This window comes from Corylus avellana, chromosome 6 (genome assembly GCF_965113065.1).
Source record: "Corylus avellana chromosome 6, dhCorAvel1.hap1.2, whole genome shotgun sequence".
Lineage (NCBI taxonomy): Eukaryota > Viridiplantae > Streptophyta > Magnoliopsida > Fagales > Betulaceae > Corylus > Corylus avellana.
In genome coordinates, this window is record NC_142495.1 from 24,473,353 (window position 1) to 24,491,797 (window position 18,445).

Here is an 18,445-nt window from a genome sequence, read left to right on the forward strand (position 1 = left end):
TTCCCTCAGAATCTTACTTGACGGATGTGATTACGTCACCCACCTGCACAGTAGCGGATTATTCTAGAACCAGAAGACTGGTCCCGCTGCGTCCACATAAGCTAGTGTCCCCGCGGGTGACATTTAATGCCATCACTGGCGCGGTAACACTAAAGCCTCCTACACCACTTTCGCCGAAATACCTCGAGGCTATAAATACTTTTTTCGTCTCGGGAGTTAATTGCATCTTCAGATGTTACCGAACTTCTTGTGCAAGAAAGGCTCTTCCTTCTCTCCCCTCTCTCTCTCTCTCTCTTGCTTTCAATCGTCTGAAACCCTAACCCTAATCGATCATTTCTGTTGGAATTGAATCCTAATCCTAATCCCCACATCGACGAGTACGATTCGAATTCTATGGGCCGTGACTCTGCAACATCACTCGCTCCCGGGTTCCGATTCCACCCGACAGATGAAGAACTCGTTCGCTTCTACCTCAAGCGTAAGATCGCCGGCAAGCCTTTCCGATTGGACCCCATCTCCGTTGTTGACATCTACAAGTGCGAGCCCTGGGACCTCCCAAGTAAAACCTCTCTCATTTTCTACATTGCTATACGTGTGTGTATTATTTAGGCTTAAAGGCTGAGTTTTTGTTGTCTTTCGCGGGTTGTGGTTGGGATTAGGCAAATCCAAGCTGAAGAGCAGGGATTTGGAGTGGTATTTTTTCAGTGCGTTGGACAGGAAGTATGGGAATAGTTCGAGGACCAATCGGGCAACAGAGATGGGCTATTGGAAGACGACTGGGAAGGATCGCGCGGTGCACCACTACTCGCGCACCGTGGGGATGAAAAAGACCCTCGTTTATCACAAGGGCCGGGCCCCCCGGGGCGCTCGTACCAATTGGGTCATGCATGAGTACCGCCTTGTCGACGAGGAATTGGAGAAAGCCGGAATTGTTATAGTAAGATTGTGATTCAACTCTGATTTTTGTTGTTGTTTCTTTCTTAAGAGTTTAATTTGTGTTTTTGGAGACTCTTGTTGATTATGGGTTTCGGAATTAATGTCGTTTTGGTTGGGAGCAGGATGCGTTTGTGCTGTGTAGGATTTTTCAGAAGAGTGGGACGGGGCCCAAGAATGGTGAGCAGTATGGGGCGCCACTCATTGAGGAAGAATGGGAGGAGGAGGATGTGTCAGCTTTCTTAACGGGTGAAGAGGCTGCGGTTGACGAAGCGGTTGATGAAGTGGTGACTGGTGATGATGCATATGTTGAAACAGCGGACCTTGACCAGGTTTGTGCTCTGTTTGGTTCTTGAATTCTTTTTAAAAGAATTGTTGTGCGGTGTGATGTGATTAATTAATGATTCTAGTTAATTTGCTGTCAAATTTGAATATATTGGTCATAAGAAATTATAGGGACGAGGGAGTTAGTTGGAGCTTTTAGTTAGGCGTGTAAAGTGAGTGCGAAGTGAAGTTAGGAGCAAAATGAGAATGCTGAGTTTTGGAGCTCCCTTCGCTGTTTTTAGGGAAAGCTATAAGGACAAACCTTTTATGGTGCCCATTATTTGAAATGGGTCTTAAAATATGAAGAGAGGAGTTCTGGATGATTTAGCTACGTTCTAAATTTCTATATGAGCTCCAATAATGGAATTTCTTTTTCGAAGGATGAGACTTCCGTAGAAGAAATTATCTTGTCCTCAAACTCCTGGAGTATCTTTTGTTTAAGTTAACTCCAAGATTGTGAAAATTATATTTTAAAATTTTCTTCAAGTTTGTATTGATTTCTGTCCTGAGTTTATAAAGTTTTGGAAAAAAATGCTGATGCATCTACTTCAAATTAAAAGAGAAATTTCTAGATGGTAAAATGCATCTACTTAGAATCAAAAGAGAAATCTCTAGATGGTAAAATATCTATCTACTTTTAGGAAACTGATCTAATTTTGTTTTTGTTTTGGTATCTAAGGTAGAATAGTTGCAGTCAGAATTTCTTTTAGCTTTATGTTCCAGATTGTCGTGACAATGGGTTTTTTACCTCCCTCCAAAAGTTGCAATATTTTTATTCGAGTTGACTTATGTTTTGAGTTTTAATACAAGTATATGACTTCAACCTGATGATGGATATACCTTTAATGCAAGTATGTCGAGCATCATAGTGGTATTAGGATGTCTATACAGTGTCATACTAATTGCACCTTTTCTCTCCTTGTCTTATCTAATTTTTTTTGTTCTTGATTAATTCAGATAACCTGAATTCTCTTAATTTTTGAAACATGTTTTACTTTTCCAGGATCTTGAGATAAGCATTCCATTTGAAACTACTCCCCCTTCATTGAACTTCTATTATGGGGATACCAGCAACCATGTTGAGAATTATGGGGAGTTCATTGAAGATTATCAAAAGCCTGTCATAGGCTTTGGTGAAACTTCTGAGTTACGTCATGACCAGGAGTTGGTTCATATACCAGAGCAATATGGGATGGATACAAAACTAGTCAAAGATGAATATTTTGTTGAACCAAGCAATGGCATGGATTCTGCAAAACTCAATTATTCGGTTGATGAGCCCTACTTGAATGCTACTGATAATCATCCATTGGGTGATGGATTATACCTTGAATCTAATGATCTTTCAAACCCCGTGGAGGCAGATCCTGCAGGTTTTGACATGCTTGATGAATATCTGACATTCTTCAATGCAGATGATGACAACTTGCAGTATATGTGTTTTGATCCCTCTGAAATTATGGGGACTGAAAATCCAGTTTCTGATCAACCACCACTCACTCAGAAGGTAAAAGTTTTGCTTTTGAAATAGACTCGCTTGCACTTGTGATTTGGGATTTTGCATTGCAGCTTTTCATGAACTTTATTACTCTATAACAGCTTGAGAATGGAGGAACTGACCAAGTGTCCACGGAAAGTCTACATCTGGCAGAGGCACATGGCAGCAATGATGCATCATCTTCAAAGCAAAAGCCAGAGGGCATAATATATAAATCAGGTAGAATTTATCTCAATTAGACCGAGTATTGCAACTCCTCTAGTAACTTAATTTTTTGGTATTTCTATGTGGTGTACGTAAAGAGAGAAAATTTGAAGCAGATACTTAAATCAATAATCCCCTGAGGCTTGTATGCACTTTTGTCTTGTTTTCCCCACTTATTTGGATGTTGGATTTATGGTGCAGATATTAAGAATCCATTCATCAAACAAGCCAGTGACATGTTGGGCAGCATCCCTGCTCCTCCCGCATTTGCTTCAGAGTTCCCTGCAAAAGAAGCAGCTCTTCGGTTAAACACTGCAGCACAGTCTTCCAGCTCTGTTCATGTCATTGCTGGTATGGTCAGGATAAGAAACATGACTTTAACTGGCAATGGAATGGACCCGATGCTTGGCAAGAATGTTGATGTCAATCTCATCCTACCATTCACGTTGTCACAAGGCGACATGAATGCTGCCGCTTCGCTGCCAATGGCTGGCTTCGACACCGGCAAGACAGCATCTGTGGTTTCACGGGGCTGGTTCTTCTTAATGTTCTTTTGGGTCTTAGTTCTTTCTCTGAGCTTCAAAATGGCAAGCTGCATCTACAAGGCCAAAATTAAATGCCATTAAAGATTATTAAGATAAATTATCTTTGACAGGGTGATTGTGTAGAAAGTAGATATTTATTTGCTTGTGTGATCACAGATTGCATTCTTGTCCTCATTGTACTGCTTCGTAAATGCTGTAGACGCGCTTAGGGTTTTGTCTGTTGAATTGACCCATATTTCTTGAGGATGAATGAAACGCATTTACACTTGCTGTAGCTTTTATTGACGACATCTAGTTTTTTTTTTTTTTTGATTAATGCAATGTGATTAAAAAAAATTGTAAACTCCGAAAATATTAATAGGACTATTAAATCTCAAGGGGTTTAATTGTATTTTTTATTTTTACTTTTGAAGAATTGTTTTTTTTTTTTTTTTTTTTTTTTTTTTTTTTGTAGTGTTTTGGAGAATTGTATTGTGGAGGATGTGGCGTGATATCTACGCGGACGTGACTCGTGAGAGTAGTTTACTAGAGTGAGGCCTCACCCATAAGAAAATAAAAATGGTGATGACGCTTTCCTATTCTTATCTAATGGCGTAATGGAAACTCCTGTCCTTCATTGTTTAATCATAAAATACTAAATCCCGACTGCCAATCCTATGTTTTCTAGTTTTGATTGGCTAATGATTCTCGTTGTCAATATATATTTCCAATTGAAAGGATTTAAAATTTTATTTTTTCATACATATAAGCCTCACATAAGATGATTTCACTTCCCCCAGAGTTGGACGCGTAAAAGAACTTTCAACACCAATTTTTTTTTTTTTGAGCCAAGCCACCTCAAAAAAGGGCTCGATTAAATGTAGTAACATTTTCATCAAGGTGACGTTATGTATACGGTTAAATAATATAAAAAATAAATTCCTGATAATAAGATGACTTATCTCTGTTTTAAGTGAAATTGAGAGGATTTTATTTCCAAATATATAAACACGGTATTTGAAATTTGAAATGTATTAGCATAATTAATTCAAGAGCAAGAACTATTCCTTCATTTGAAATGTATAATGTATTAGCATAATTAATTACATATCAAAACCGTTTGAGTAAACCTATAAACAACCTTTAAACACAGAAAAATATAATACAATTCTGCAATTCGATTTAAATCAATAAAACAAAATGATTTGCTTGAATTTAAATGATGAGCAGTAACGTGTATAGGAGCAAAAAAAAAAAAAAAAAAAAATCCAGTAAAAAGATTTACATTGAAGGGAAAACAATTAATATCTCCTGTTCCTGAGCTTCATAAACAGTTTGTGTGAAATTCATGAGCAAAACAAAATCCTTTTCAGTTTTGCCGTACAGGACATTGATATTATTTATTTAATGTTATACGTATAATATTTTGTATGAGATGTATAACTTGTGTTGTAAGAGAGATATTTTAGATGGTACGGCCGAGCATCAACTTCCTTTGCCAGGAAGTTTCTGTTCTTTCCTATACCTTCAAATCTAAAGCCAAACCACAATTCTCTCGTCGATCGCTGCTATTCGAATGCTATGGACCATTACTTGGCCTCACTTCCACCCGGCTTCCGATTCCAACCGAACGATCTTGAACTCCACTACTACCTCAAGAACTGGGTCTCCGGCAACCCTCTCAAACCGATCGACGTCGTCGATGTCTACAAGTCCGAGCCCTGGGACCTCACACGTAACCCTCTTCTCCTTCTCTCTCTCTCTCTCTCTCTCTCTGTATTTCTGTATGTGTGTATGCAGGTTTAAAGATCGTGTAGTTGTTGATTTTGGGTATAGGTAAATCGACGTTAAAGATGGGGGACCAAGAGTCGTATTTCTTCAGTGCACTGGGCAGAAAATATGGGAAGAGTCCGAGGTTCAATCGGACCACAGAGAAGGGTTTCTGGAAGTCCACAGGGAAGGACCGCAAGGTCCGCCACAACTCGCGCACTGTGATGATGAAGAAAATCCTCACTTTTTACACCGGCCGACCTGGCCATGGGGTTCCTACACCTTGGGTCAAGCACGAGTACCGCCTCGTTGACAAGGAATTGGAGAAGAATGGAATTGCCCTAGTAAGATTCTGATTCAGCTGATATTTTGTTGTGGTGTTCTGGATATTTTTGGTTGATGATGGTATTGGAATTAATGTTATTTTGGGTTGGGAGCAGGACTCGCTTGTACTGTGTAAGATTTTTCAGAAGAGTAGGACGGGGCCCAAGAATGAGGAGGCGTCGTTCGGTGAAGAGGCTGCCACTGAGGAAGTGGCGGTTGGTGATGGTGAAACTTCAGAGCTGCATCATGACCAGAACTCTATCCCAGAGGAAAATGGGATGGATGCAAACGACTTGTGTATTGACGCTGATTATCTTTTGAACCTCATGGAAGAAGATCCTGCTGATAAGTACCTGAATTTAGATGACCTTCGCGATATGAATTTTGAAGGTTTTGATCCCTCTGAATTTTTTGGGACTGAAAACGCTCACCAAACACCCGTCACCCAGAAGGTAAAGTTTTACTTTTGAAATACACTGACTTGTGCTTATGATTTTGGATTTTGCATTGCAGTTTTTTGATTAACTTATTCCTCTATTATAGAATGAAATTGGGGAAGCTGACCAACTGTCGAAAGAAAGTCTACGTCTATCAAAGTTACAGGGAAGCAATGATGCTTCCTCTTCAAAGCATATCCCAAAGCCCTTAACGGATGAATCAGGTAGGATTTATCTTAATTTGATCACGTATAGTAACTTACCTTTTGATATTTCCTTGTGTATAATTATGTAGAACATTGATAGAAGTTTGAAGTATCAGTATACTCCCTTTAGACTTGTATGCACTTGGCTCGTGTTGTCCTTTCTCTTTTGATGATGACCTCATTCCGTTGCAATATTTTTCTGTAAATTGGATGCAAACTCAGTCAGAGATGATGGCTTTTATATTGAAGCTAATGATCTTTTGAACCCCATGGAAGAAGATCCTGCAGATTTTGAAATGGCTGATCAGTACCTGAATTTAGATTATGACCTTCCCGATATGAATTTTGAAGGTTTTGATCCCTCTGAATTTTTAGGGACTGAAAACGCTAGTTCTCACCAAACACCCATCACCCAGAAGGTAAAGTTTTACTTTTGAAATACACTGACTTGTGCTTATGATTTTGGATTTTGCAGTGCAGTTTTTGATTAACTTATTCCTCTATTATAGAATGAAATTGGGGAAGCTGACCAACTGTCGAAAGAAAGTCTACGTCTATCAAAGTTACAGGGAAGCAATGATGCTTCCTCTTCAAAGCATAACCCAAAGGCCTTAACGGATGAATCAGGTAGGATTTATCTTAATTTGATCAAGTATCGCAGCTTCTCTAGTAACTTACCTTTTGATATTTCCTTGTGTATAATTATGTAGAACATTGATAGAAGTTTGAAGTATCAGTATACTCCCTTTAGACTTGTATGCACTTGGGTCTTGTTTTCCTTTCTCTTTTGATGATGACCTCATTCCGTTGCAATATTTTTTCTGTAAATTGGACTTCCATGATTGTGAATTTTGAGTTGCAAAAATAGGTTGAATGTCCTGTCTATAATCATATTCAATTAGTTTAATTAAACTGATATAGTTGAGTGATCACTTCATATTTTTCAGAGTTTGGTGCACCTTAGCTGCATCAAGATTATAATTCTTATGGCAGCTTAGGATGTGGTAAAATTATATATAGATCTTGTTTTCTTAATAATGTAGTGTCTATAATGGGAAGGACTTTATAAGTATTCTATATATAGGCTAGGTTTCTTTTCCTTTCTAGATATGAAAAAACCTGTTCTCCTATAATAAAAGGCTTAATCGTTAATGGTCACCTAAGGAGAGAAGTAGTAGAGGGAAGAAGATTAAGCCTACTAACGGAAATTATGTGACAGTGCTCGTGGATTAATCACATCGATATATGACTTCCACAAGTGTGTCTAATTCTACAGACCACACATGCTGCAAAAACTTGTGGAAGTCATAAACCAATGTGATTAATCCACGCTATATAATTAGACATATATGTACTTTGTTTTTGTTTTTTGTTTTTTTGTTTTTAATATTTAAAGGTTCTAGCCCTAGTATTGATTAATCATTGAAAAGTGATCCCAAATGTTTTCCACATGACAATTTTGAGTTCTAATGTGGAAATCTGAAAAATCTGAATTATGACCCAAATGAGAAACCCACATAACAATTTTGGGTATTGTAATGAAATTTTTTTTTTTGGCACATTTTTCGAGAACATAACGTGTAAGTTATGGTATCAAAATTTTACTGAAGATGTCTTAGTATTTTCTGAGTTTAATGCATAATTGTTCTATTTAAAATGGCATCATATTATCATATATTAATTTTTATGAAATTATGTGACTATGTATGATCATATTATTTCCAGATTATTTAATTAATTATCCATGTAAATTGGGTAAAAATTAAACATCCATCCATCACTTGCATACATTATGTTCTAGATGATATTGAATTATTATGATAATTTTAGGCAGTTTCCACAATTTTGAATACCTCTCTACTCTTTCTACTTAAATGCTTATTATTGAAACGGGAATAATCATGTGATACCTCTCTACTCTTTCTACTTAGATAGCTCTTGGCTTATTGGGCGTAGACATAGCCTTGGAGGAATAGCCGCCAAAGCCCACTGACATTAGTACTTGAAAACAGAAGGCACATTATAGAAAGTGATAGAAAGCTAATACGTTGAATCTGAAAATCATAAAGCAGTGCATATCTGATTCTGTTCTAGGTGTCATACTTGATAGTTATACTACTAGAAAACTTCTTATTGTGATAAAATAAAAATTGTTGGAGTCTGAAACTGGAGACCTAATGGATAAACTCTTGGACATAAAATATTATAAGTATTTTCTATGCAAGAAAAGGAGTTTGTTCTAAGTTTTAAGACGAAGAAGAAGAATCTTGCAAGCAACTATTTGGATTTTGTTTACTTTAAATCTAGTTTGGCGTATGTTCCTTTGAATTCTTAATGGATTGACATTGCACAATCGATCCATATAGCTAATTCTTTAGATAGATTTGTAAGCAAATAGAAGCAAAGTGAGATATAAGTCAACCTGTTTTTTGGGAATGGAGTTCAAGACGAGTTCATAGGAATAACTAACTTTGGAATTTGGCTTCTCCTTTGTTATAGAAGATACTGATTATGTATTGTCAACGAGTCATATAATTTTTTTTTTTGTGCATCTCTTTATGTTTCTGGTTTTTCACCCTTTCTGTGATTCTCGTCTGCTTGGAATGGCTCTCCATGCAGTTTGTACTGCTTGAATCAATGAATTTAATCTGTTCTAGTTGGACTTTGCAATTTGCATGTTGAAAATGTTAGAAAGAAAGACCATTAGTTGAATAATCTTACTCCATGTTGTAATAGAAACGTTTGGGGTATATTTCGTGGAGAGATTCTGCAGAGATTGATAAATGAAAAGCTGTACGCTTTACAAAGGAAAGTGGTTGTTGTTGGTAAAAAGAGATAGTTTCTTCTTTTCATCTCCGGTTTGAAATGTAATTTGTTTGAGATTTGAATCTTCTTGATTTTGTTTTTCGAGTGTTTCTCGGTAACCATACAGGGAATTCTTGTCCCGAACTGATCTGCAGTAGTATGGCTTGTCTCCACGTGATCTGCCTAAATGTTATGTATGTGGTGAATTGTTTTTGCCTTTTTTTAAAATAATAATAATAATAAAATTGTTAGCTATATTTATTGCTTGAATCTTGTGGCGTGCATCTCAATTTTGTTATATAACAGTTTTATCTGTAACAGTATGATTTTAATATTGTTATGAAGATTGATCGTGTGCCATGCATCATCGTCTTGTCTGTTAATGTATTGTCTATATGGACATTGATTGCGTGGCATGATGTAATAGGTTCAATGACATGGTTGTGCCAATTTGGTTGACAATGGGGAAAGATTTTAAAATTGTTTGGCGTGTGGTTATGGAGTTTCATTGGTTGCATCAAGAGGGCTAACTTACATGCTTAAATTGTTTTACCCTAATTATACTTCTTTTTGGCCAGTTTGTCTGTATAGCGGCCTTCCAATGACAATGCAATTATTGCTCTCAATTGATATTTTTTCTTTTTCTTTCAGAGGTTACTTTGCCAGGTAACTTATCTGAGTCGGAGATTGATAGATTGCTTTTTCAAACACTTGGGAACTCAATGTAAGGTCCATTTGACTAGAAGTTGTGGTAATTAAGGTTATCTTATTATTGCTAGTTGCTAATGTTTTCCCATTTTTGCGCACAGGTGATGACCGGCATGAATTTGCATGGCAACTGTGCTTCTCTTTTCTCTGCTAAAATTTTTGTCGTGTCTGATTTTGATGATATCTATGTACTACTAGACTCTGCTAGTTGGATTGTCTACCTATGGTGTTATGTTGTATGCATTTGTAGTACTGGCTGTGTTGGGCCTTTGTATCAGTCCTTTCCCTGAAAAGGCTGTGTTGCTTTTTGTTGTATAACTTCACTTCTGATGACCATGTGCTTTGAAACCTGTTTTGTTCTTACTTCTTAGTACCTGCAAAAAATAAAAAAAATTCTGTTTATGCTTATGTTTACTGGGGGGAAGTAACTTACCAAAAGAAAGAAAAGTAAGGAATTGTTTGCCCGAGTTAGCTTATTCCTGGAATTTTGAGTAATGTTATTTAGTACTCTCATATGACTGTCTTACAACTATGATAATGTGCTAGTAAAAATTAACCTTTGGATCAACAAAGGCTTGTAAAAATAAAAAATTAATGGCTGATATTTGCTGTCACATTATCATAGTTGTATGTCAGTCGTATGAGTCTATTAAATCATTTCTTAAAAATTTTATATTACGATAGGAGGCATCAATTCAACAAACAAAAAAGAAAATCTCTCTCTCTCTCTTCATTCATTTCTACTTTTTTAATTGAAAATTGCACGCATGATTAGATCGGTTATAATTCAATGTAAAATTCCAATATAGATTGGTATGGCTTGTAAGTTGTGATAAATTGTTTAAATTAAAAGTTTATAGACTCAAATTGATAACCGCATAAAACTCAAAAATAAATTTTTGAAAAAACTCTCAAGTTCAAAACTCAGTATGACAAAAACATTATTATTTTTTGTGTGCAAATAACACTGTAAGACTCTTTTAGGTCCTCAATGTACCAATAAATAAATGATAAGTGACTAGCTGAAGGAAAAGACAATTTGAATTAGGTATAAATAAAAACCATCGCTAGAAAACCGAGAGCCAAATGCTCTCTTCTCTCTCCTCTAGAATCCTTCAAACCCTAATTCCGCAGCCATGGAGGAGGACAGACGCTGTCTTCCTCCTCCCCCCTTTTTCTCTCTTTTTCCATTCTCCTTACTCTCCCTCCCCTTCTTGCCTCTTCAGAGGCCAAAACTGTCTCTTTAGAGACCCTATCTGTCTCCTCGGAGGCCTTATCTCTGTCCAAAAATTGTAATGGCCCATCCTCTACCACAAAACCTCCAACCACCCCCATCACCAGAAGCTCCAAGTCTGGATTTCGCAAAATTTTTGAAAGCTTTGGATATGTGTTTTTCAAAATTTATTCTCTTGTTTTCAGGAAATCTTGGGTACACACAAGCCATCCCACGGGGTTCCAGACCATCTCTGCCATCGTCTTCCACCAGCGATCCACCCATCCGACTACCACGTGTCGATGCGTGTTCAACACGCGCCTGCGAGTAGATCTTACTTGTGGGCGCGTGTCCCTCACGCGTTGCTCCACCTCCATCAACCTCAATCACCGATCTTCTGGTCTCCTTTCCGGCTCAGTAGCCTGTGCGTCTCCGACTACTCCACTGTTGCTGATTTTTGGACATTTTTATCTGCTTTTTAGCTTGCCTTTGTTTTCTGTAATGTTGTTGTTATTTTCTGTAACATGTTTGTGTTACTTTCTGACAAACTCGATCTGGTTAGATTTAAGACTCTTTGTAAGTGAAGTGGTTTTTTTCTTTTCTTTTTGGTTTCCGTTTGGAAACCTTTTTTCCACAGTTACTGTGCATCTAAATCTCCATGGCTTTTTTGAAAGTCTGTTTAGATGCTTCATAGGAGTATTCGTACTCCCGATGGTTGTATCCATCAGATTGCGCCGCGGCAAGAGTTCTCTCGGGCTGCATTCGCAGATGACATCTATCTTCATCTACTATAAGGAGTTTGTAGTCTGTTTAGATTGGGTTTATATGTGTCTGTCCTGTAACTTTTTTATGCTTTAATGAATTTCGGTTTGTTACAAAAAAAAAAAAAATAAATAAATAAAAACCATCGCTAGGTTCATTAGTGTGTTCCAATAGTCCTAGATCCAAACAACCAAGCTTGCTACCTGATCACCAACCATCCAAATCCTGCCATTTGGCACCTAAAATCACCCTCCAAATCACCAAAGCATACGATTGCACCGCTCTTGTGGTTGCAGGTAACGTAATATGAGCTCCCTCTGGGATCCTCTAACCCTAAAAGCCCCCACAACTAAGCTTTAAATAGCGAAGTTTATCACTTCATTTTGAGCCACTCTCTTCTCTACCTCTCTTCTGAAATCCTAACCCTAATCCCCCAACTCTAAATTGCCTACCTTATTTCCTTCCTTCCTTCCTTCTACCAATGGATTGGGAGACCACGGTGCGCGAGTTGCGGCGGACCGGCCGAAGGATCGCCCTCGCCCGGTCCGTCACAACTCGCTCACGATGGTCTTGCGTCTCTCTGCCGCCCGATTCACGACTGGGACCTGTGGTGAGCAAAATAAGAATTGACAGACCCGATTTCTTAAATTTTGAAGGTAAAAAAGTCCTTGACTTTTCAAATACACTGACTTGCGCATGTGATTTTGGATTTTGCATTGCAACTTTTGATTAATTTATTACGAATGGATGAACCGATCAAAGATATTTGGGATTTTGATTCTTCTTAATGTTCTTTTGGGTCCTAAGAATTGCTGGCAACATTAACATGATTAAAACTAAATCGGGCTCTTGGCTGTTAAATTCGATTGCTAATTGATTAGTAAGACTAATATTTTCTTAAGCATAAATTGTTTCCCGTAACGTAAGTTGCTTTTACATTTCCTGTGGTTTCTATTGGCAACCCTTTCCTCTTATTTTTGTTCAATGCAATGTTATTCAACAATTGTGTATATTCAGAAAGTTTCTGCAGAAGGGTGTCAGATTTACAAGGCTTCATATGTTTGGACGGGAAACATTTTCCGATGTAAGACTGTTTAGAGGAAATCATTTCGAAAAACTATTGATTTTTCAGTTGCGGCGACATTTCGGGAGGTTGGTGTGGTTGGAGAGCAGATGGTTAGGTTTGAAGGAAAGAAGGAACCGTGGACGGAAAATTTTTATAAGTTATTTTACGGAAAATAAAAGATTATTTTACAATTGATTAATTATTGAAAAACATTGATTAAGGTTTTTCAAATACCGTCAACGGCTCGAAAACACCGAAAACTACTTGTACTCAGAAGCCTACCTAACTTGTGGTAGTTTTCGTTAGTTTGTGGAAATCTTAATTAGTTTGTGGAAATCAAGGGTTAAAGAGTTAAATGTAATGATAGTGTTTGTCAAACCTGCGCTTCTTCAGATTTTAATAATGTTTTTAATTGAATATATTTGTCTTTTTAAGACGAATAATAATGATTTAATACTAGTGTTTGGTGAATTTTTCTATGATTTGCATTGTGAATGGAAAAAATAGATCCGGCTTTATATACTATTATTAAAATAACAGCATATATGTTGTAGTGTAAGTAACGGTCAAAGATTGAATCTCAAAATCTTTTTTTATTTTCTTTCTCATATTTTTCTCAAAGTAAGTCTGTAAGCCAGATCTAAAAAATAGGGTTTTGGCTGTTAGGTCCGGAGCAGTAAAAAATTACGGAGTTTGAGCTTAATTTCAATTAAAACAAATGAAATGGGTTGTTGGACAGCGGGTGGTTGGCGGTAAAGCAGGTCAAGCAAAGTGTGATGACAATCAAAAGTGAGCTACTTTTCTATTACGTTCTCTATTTTGCTACAGAGGGGGTGGGGGGGGGGGGGGCTTTTTTTTTTTTTTTTTTAAGTGAAAATTACAGTTTACCCCTTTAAAGTTAATAGCGTTTTTCAATTTAAATATCAAAATTTCAATTTTTGCAATTCACCCCCACAAAGTTCTAATTTTTTTCAATTCAACCAATATTATCCCAAAATTCTTCTATTGTCACTGATTTTTTTTTTTTAATGAAAAAATAAATAAATTTGGGGCTGCAAAAATGGCCAGATGGCCAAAGGGGTGGCCGTATATTTTTTTAAAAATAAAAATTATGGGCAATATGGGAAGTTTTGGATACAATTGGTCAAATTGTAAAAAAATGAAACTTGGGGAGGGGGGTGAATTGCAAAAATTGAAATGTTGGTGTTCGAATTGAAAAATGCTGTCAACTTTTGGGGGTAACTGTAATTTTCCCTTTTTTTAACACCTCATGCCTCCTCGGTTTGAAATGGCTTTTGTCGTGATTTTTTTACTTTTATTTAAAATAGATAAGCAAAACACTAAAAAACCCTCTACATCGGATTATGCATTTCAATTGCAAGACACTTTTTTTTTTTTTTTTTTTTTGCATTTGTGAACAGTACTGTTGCTACATGTAGTGGATACTGTTCACACATCTATCTCATTAATATATTGAATTAAAATTCAAGTATGATTCATTTAAAATTCAAGCTGATGTAGCCACATTAGTTTTAGGATGATAAAAAGATAGTCCCTAGTATTACTCTTAAGAAAAATGCAATCCTTATGAATAAATAAAAAAAATAAAATTTATATAATATAGATTAAAAAAAAGAAAAGATAATTGGATGTATGATATCTTTTAAAACCCATTAATTAAACTGGATAAAGTGGATTTTAATTCACCATTTTGCATAAAAATATACATAAATCATCATGAATGCTCAACATCTCAATTAATTGCCGGCACAATTTGGCCATTTGGGGGCCGGCTAGAGCGGACCTGGATCCTCTCTATTTCATTTGAAATGGAGAGGATCTTTCTCCGGCTAGAGCCACCCTCAAATGGTTGGAGTAATTTTGGCTGCTTTTATTTGGCCATTTGAGGCACCTAGAGCCATCCAATGCAAGTGATTTCCAACAAGAAGACAAGAGAACCTTCATGAATGCAGGAGAGGATCCTTCTCCGGCTAAAGCCAACCTCAAATGGTTGGAGTAATTTTGGCTTTTTATTTGGCCATTTGAGGCACCTAGAGCCATCCAATGCAAGTGACTTCTAACAAGAAGCCAAGAGAACCTTCATGAATGCACTACTTCTCTCCCTTGATTGCGACACTCACAATTGACCATCCACTTATATTTTCTCTTTGCTGTCGGCCCAAAAAGGATAAAGAAGAGAAAAGAAAGAAAGAAAGTCCTCTTTGCTGTTTAAGTGCAATTGTGATTAATGGACAAATCATTATTGTTTTTTTTATTTTTTTTATTTTTTAAATAATACACAGCACTCAAGAGTATGAGATTAATACAATAGCAAGACAAGAACAGAGATGATCAAGGCCCATAGAGACTCAGCAGAGTAGGGCAAGGAGTAGGCATCGACTTTATAGCTCTAAGCCAAAGACGTAACTTCAAAATCCAACAAATGCCTCAACACTGAATCATTTTTACTGCCTGTCAAATTATTTTGCAAGCTTATTTTACAAAAATAATAGTATAATTTTAATTTTGATATCTAGTATCTCTCTGGACAGTATTGTGGTAGCTTTCATATGAATTCTTCATATTAAAAAACAGTATCGACGTGTTACATCTCTCCGGGATGCATCGTATCCTCGGGTAGATCACAGAAAGCGACTCCCTGAAAGAAAAAAACAAAGAAAGGGCAGAGCATATAAAGATGACTCTTATTTTGATGATTGAAGGAAGCAATGGTGATAAAATTACAAGATTTACCTCCCCTATAAGGTGGGCAACGCATCTCTTCTCAGCTAGCAATTCAGCTTCAGTCTGCAAAACAATTGTTCCTTCAACTTCCATTGGAAATAATGGATGTTTTCTTCTTTTCTCCATAGTCAATGAGAAGAAGATATCTCACCTTGGTTATTCTCTTGAGAAGGTAGTCATCAAATATTACATCCTTGACAAGTTCATAATCACCATCTCCCTCGACAATGGGGAGGATAGCTTATTAGGGAAAAGCCAGTTAAACAGTATAAAATATTAGGGTAAAGGCAATTGGACGGTATAGAAATAAGAACTCTGATCCAAACTTACTTTTGATCTGCATGGCATACTGAAAACAATATCTTCTGCTACTCCGTATGGATTTCCAGTGGTATAAACCTACAATGGGGTTATAATCATGAGACTGGATACTAGTGGTAAGTAGCATTCAAATTACAGATTCACTTCAGAAAACCAGTCTTTGATAATAAAATTATTCTTACTGTTGAGTCACCATACAATTATTAGGCATAAATTTGACACCTATGATTCTGCTTGATGGGCTTCACCTATTAAGCTGTTGCTTCTCATTTATTAGAAAACACGGGGCTCTTTTTTGGGACAAATAGCAAAGAAAAGGGAGGCAATATTGTACAAAGAGAACTTTTGAGAGTAATTAAATGATTTCCAAAGGTCTGTTCTGTTTTCCCATCAAATATCTCACCATTAGCATGAATGGAGTTGGTGGAGCTCTGGCAATATGGTTGCTCAGAAATTTCTGATTTGGTTCTCAATAATCTGATAGCATATATTTGTATGCATGCACATTCAACAAAAGTGAACTTACTCCAGATGAAAACCAATCACCCTCAGGGGTTGGAGTAATTAAAGACCGTATTGCATCAGCAATTGACACAGAAGTAGAAGCAGCTGAAGATCTTCCCCATTTTTTAATCAGTACACCACCTCTCTGCAAATCAAATTTTACTTTTTAGCCTCTGAAGATGAAATACACATGGTTCAGTAGTAGACTTTGCTAATTCATTAAGCCATGTGCATATTTTTAATCTAATTATTGCTCTGCAAAGCCTACCTTCTGGACCTTTTCGGTGAATTCCTCCTCTAAGCACTTCTGATCCTTGATAACCTCTTTGACAGGCAAGCCATTGATTCTAGCATTTAAAATGTCTGGAACCTGCTAAAGTTAAATATAAATTTTCTTTAGAAGAGGAGTGAGGGTTCTTTTCATGCAAGCTGTTACAAAAGAACCTCTTAATGACCTGAGTGGTCGAGTGGTTTCCCCAGATGGTCGCATTTGACACTTGATCATAGAATACACCTGCTTTGAGGGCCAGCTGCATAAATCATAGCCATTATTTAGAATATCTATTCCTTCTGGTCATGACAGCCGGAACTGTATATAATCAATGCCAGGAATGGTCATGAGCTAATTTTACCTGGCATTTTGCTCTATTCTCATCCAATCGAGTCAAAGCATGGAAATTTTTTGCGGGTATGTTTGGAGCATTTTTCAAACAAATTAATGCACTGCATGGAAAAGATAACACGATGCAGTTACAAGCACAATATGGAACACAATTTTGTAGATCAAGCATAAAAAAGAAAACCTCTTACTTAGTATTACAAGGGTTGCCCACGACTATCACTTTGACATTACGGGATGCAACAACATTAAGAGCACTTCCCTATAAAGTTAGAATAAAAAGAACACAAAAGAATCAACTCAATATGACCGATTGTTGTTTAAAAAAAAAAAAAAAAAAAAAAAATCATAATTCATAACAAGATGCAAATTTAGTGGTACCTGCTCTGCAAAAATCTGCCCATTTATGTCCAGTAAATCAGCTCGTTCCATTCCAGGCCCTCGGGGCTTTGCTCCTATTAGAAGTGCCCATTCTACATCTTGAAACACTTCATATGGATTGATGCTTATGCTAACTTCCCTCAACAAAGGAAACAAGGAATCCTCCAATTCCATAGCAACACCTGCATGAATTAACTTGTTAGGATGGAGATACGTTAATCATCATTCTAAGAGGACCTATTTTTAGACAATAGTAAATTTGAAGTATAATAGTCACATATAAACAGACAATGGCTAGAAAGGTCAAAACACTCTTTTTATCTTTACTTCGTCAATAATATAATACACATTGAATTCGGGCAAAATGATAAAGCTTAACTTTTAGGAAAGTTCAACTCCTTAACATGAAAATGGGCACGCTTTTTTGAAACTTGTGCATATGGCTCAAACAGAGAGATTTTTCCCCCCTTTTGTTTTATTTTCAAGCAATAATCCTAGTCAATAAGAAGAATATTAAGTAATTATCGAAGAATAATAGTTAAATGATTAAAAACTTATTCTTTCCTATCAATTTAGGTTTTTTCAACAAGTAGTAATTTATCATTATGATATCAAAGCAAGTGGTCTTAAGTTTGAATTTTGTTTTTACTGTAGTTCTCATTTAAAGTTAACATTTCATGTGTTAAACCCTATTCATTAAGGTGATATTTGGCAACCGGGTGGAGTCAGCCTAGATACTGTACATTCTCGATAATAGTGCTTAATAAACACAATTCATCAGTCTCCCATTTATGAAATTACACTCGTCTTTCGTTTTATTCCCTTTTTTTTTTTTTCCAGTGCACGAACCCCAACCTTCGTTTTCTTCCCCTTTTTTCCCAGGCACGAACTCTGCCCCCAACCTTAACGTATAAATTACTGTCGGCAAGAATCCACATTTTCAGATTAATTTGCTGGCCTGATATTCCATTCTGTGTGCAAAAACTAGATGACAAAGGACCAGCCACAGCCTCTTCTTTGCAAGCCTGCCTAGAATCTTACATTATTTTAAAAATAATTTGTCAAGAAATGAACGGCTATGTGCCTCTTGAATCCACCGAT

At 36.7% G+C, this 18,445-nt stretch overlaps 4 protein-coding genes across 5 annotated transcripts; 3 read left to right on the plus strand and 1 right to left on the minus strand.

Moving 5' to 3' along the window:
* Nucleotides 1–209: 209 nt before the first annotated feature.
* LOC132187036 (NAC domain containing protein 2) lies at nt 210–3,792 on the plus strand. Its single transcript, XM_059601188.2, has 6 exons — nt 210–559; nt 660–937; nt 1,059–1,265; nt 2,261–2,764; nt 2,857–2,974; nt 3,161–3,792. The coding sequence occupies exons 1-6, from the start codon at nt 394–396 to the stop codon at nt 3,583–3,585; spliced, it is 1,698 nt and encodes a 565-aa protein (XP_059457171.2). The 5' UTR covers nt 210–393; the 3' UTR covers nt 3,586–3,792.
* Nucleotides 3,793–4,967: 1,175 nt separating this feature from the next.
* On the plus strand, nt 4,968–6,419 carry LOC132188037 (NAC domain-containing protein 78-like). Of its 2 annotated transcripts, none has more exons than XM_088517489.1 (4): nt 4,968–5,218; nt 5,301–5,597; nt 5,694–6,029; nt 6,121–6,419. In XM_088517489.1, the coding sequence occupies exons 1-4, from the start codon at nt 5,060–5,062 to the stop codon at nt 6,307–6,309; spliced, it is 981 nt and encodes a 326-aa protein (XP_088373615.1). In that variant the 5' UTR covers nt 4,968–5,059; the 3' UTR covers nt 6,310–6,419. The 2 variants fall into 2 exon arrangements, with proteins under 2 accessions (XP_088373615.1, XP_088373616.1); XM_088517490.1 differs by having other exon boundaries at nt 4,979–5,218; nt 5,320–5,597; nt 6,121–6,418.
* A 14-nt stretch (nt 6,420–6,433) lies between these two features.
* LOC148585066 (uncharacterized) lies at nt 6,434–10,098 on the plus strand. The gene is made up of 4 exons (XM_088517491.1): nt 6,434–6,639; nt 6,730–6,847; nt 9,677–9,749; nt 9,835–10,098. The coding sequence occupies exons 1-4, from the start codon at nt 6,490–6,492 to the stop codon at nt 9,836–9,838; spliced, it is 345 nt and encodes a 114-aa protein (XP_088373617.1). The 5' UTR covers nt 6,434–6,489; the 3' UTR covers nt 9,839–10,098.
* Nucleotides 10,099–15,297: 5,199 nt separating this feature from the next.
* Nucleotides 15,298–17,518, minus strand: LOC132188038 (malate dehydrogenase [NADP], chloroplastic). Its single transcript, XM_088517687.1, has 10 exons — nt 17,345–17,518; nt 17,155–17,225; nt 16,977–17,067; nt 16,800–16,874; nt 16,613–16,714; nt 16,367–16,489; nt 15,850–15,918; nt 15,671–15,739; nt 15,529–15,582; nt 15,298–15,433 (listed from the first exon to the last, which is right to left on the minus strand). Exons 1-10 carry the CDS (start codon nt 17,516–17,518, stop codon nt 15,380–15,382), a joined length of 882 nt encoding a protein of 293 aa, XP_088373813.1. The 3' UTR covers nt 15,298–15,379.
* Between the last annotated feature and the right edge of the window lie 927 nt (nt 17,519–18,445).

What these genes read in the sequence shown, in the direction of transcription:
- LOC132188038 (XM_088517687.1), bottom strand. Translation starts at nt 17,518, where the DNA reads ATGGAATTGGAGGATTCCTTGTTTCCTTTGTTGAGGGAAGTTAGCATA. An exon ending in GGCAACCCTTGTAATACTAA is followed by an intron (nt 17,068 to 17,154) that starts GTAAGAGGTTTT and finishes TTTTCCATGCAG; the next exon opens with TGCATTAATTTGTTTGAAAA. An exon ending in GTATGCCATGCAGATCAAAA is followed by an intron (nt 15,740 to 15,849) that starts GTAAGTTTGGAT and finishes CCCATTGTCGAG; the next exon opens with GGAGATGGTGATTATGAACT.
- LOC132188037 (XM_088517489.1), top strand. Translation starts at nt 5,060, where the DNA reads ATGCTATGGACCATTACTTGGCCTCACTTCCACCCGGCTTCCGATTCC. An exon ending in CGAGCCCTGGGACCTCACAC is followed by an intron (nt 5,219 to 5,300) that starts GTAACCCTCTTC and finishes AAGATCGTGTAG; the next exon opens with TTGTTGATTTTGGGTATAGG. An exon ending in AAACACCCGTCACCCAGAAG is followed by an intron (nt 6,030 to 6,120) that starts GTAAAGTTTTAC and finishes CCTCTATTATAG; the next exon opens with AATGAAATTGGGGAAGCTGA.
- LOC132187036 (XM_059601188.2), top strand. Translation starts at nt 394, where the DNA reads ATGGGCCGTGACTCTGCAACATCACTCGCTCCCGGGTTCCGATTCCAC. An exon ending in CGAGCCCTGGGACCTCCCAA is followed by an intron (nt 560 to 659) that starts GTAAAACCTCTC and finishes GGTTGGGATTAG; the next exon opens with GCAAATCCAAGCTGAAGAGC. An exon ending in AACCACCACTCACTCAGAAG is followed by an intron (nt 2,765 to 2,856) that starts GTAAAAGTTTTG and finishes ACTCTATAACAG; the next exon opens with CTTGAGAATGGAGGAACTGA.
- LOC148585066 (XM_088517491.1), top strand. Translation starts at nt 6,490, where the DNA reads ATGGAAGAAGATCCTGCAGATTTTGAAATGGCTGATCAGTACCTGAAT. An exon ending in AAACACCCATCACCCAGAAG is followed by an intron (nt 6,640 to 6,729) that starts GTAAAGTTTTAC and finishes CCTCTATTATAG; the next exon opens with AATGAAATTGGGGAAGCTGA. An exon ending in GGCCTTAACGGATGAATCAG is followed by an intron (nt 6,848 to 9,676) that starts GTAGGATTTATC and finishes TTTTTCTTTCAG; the next exon opens with AGGTTACTTTGCCAGGTAAC.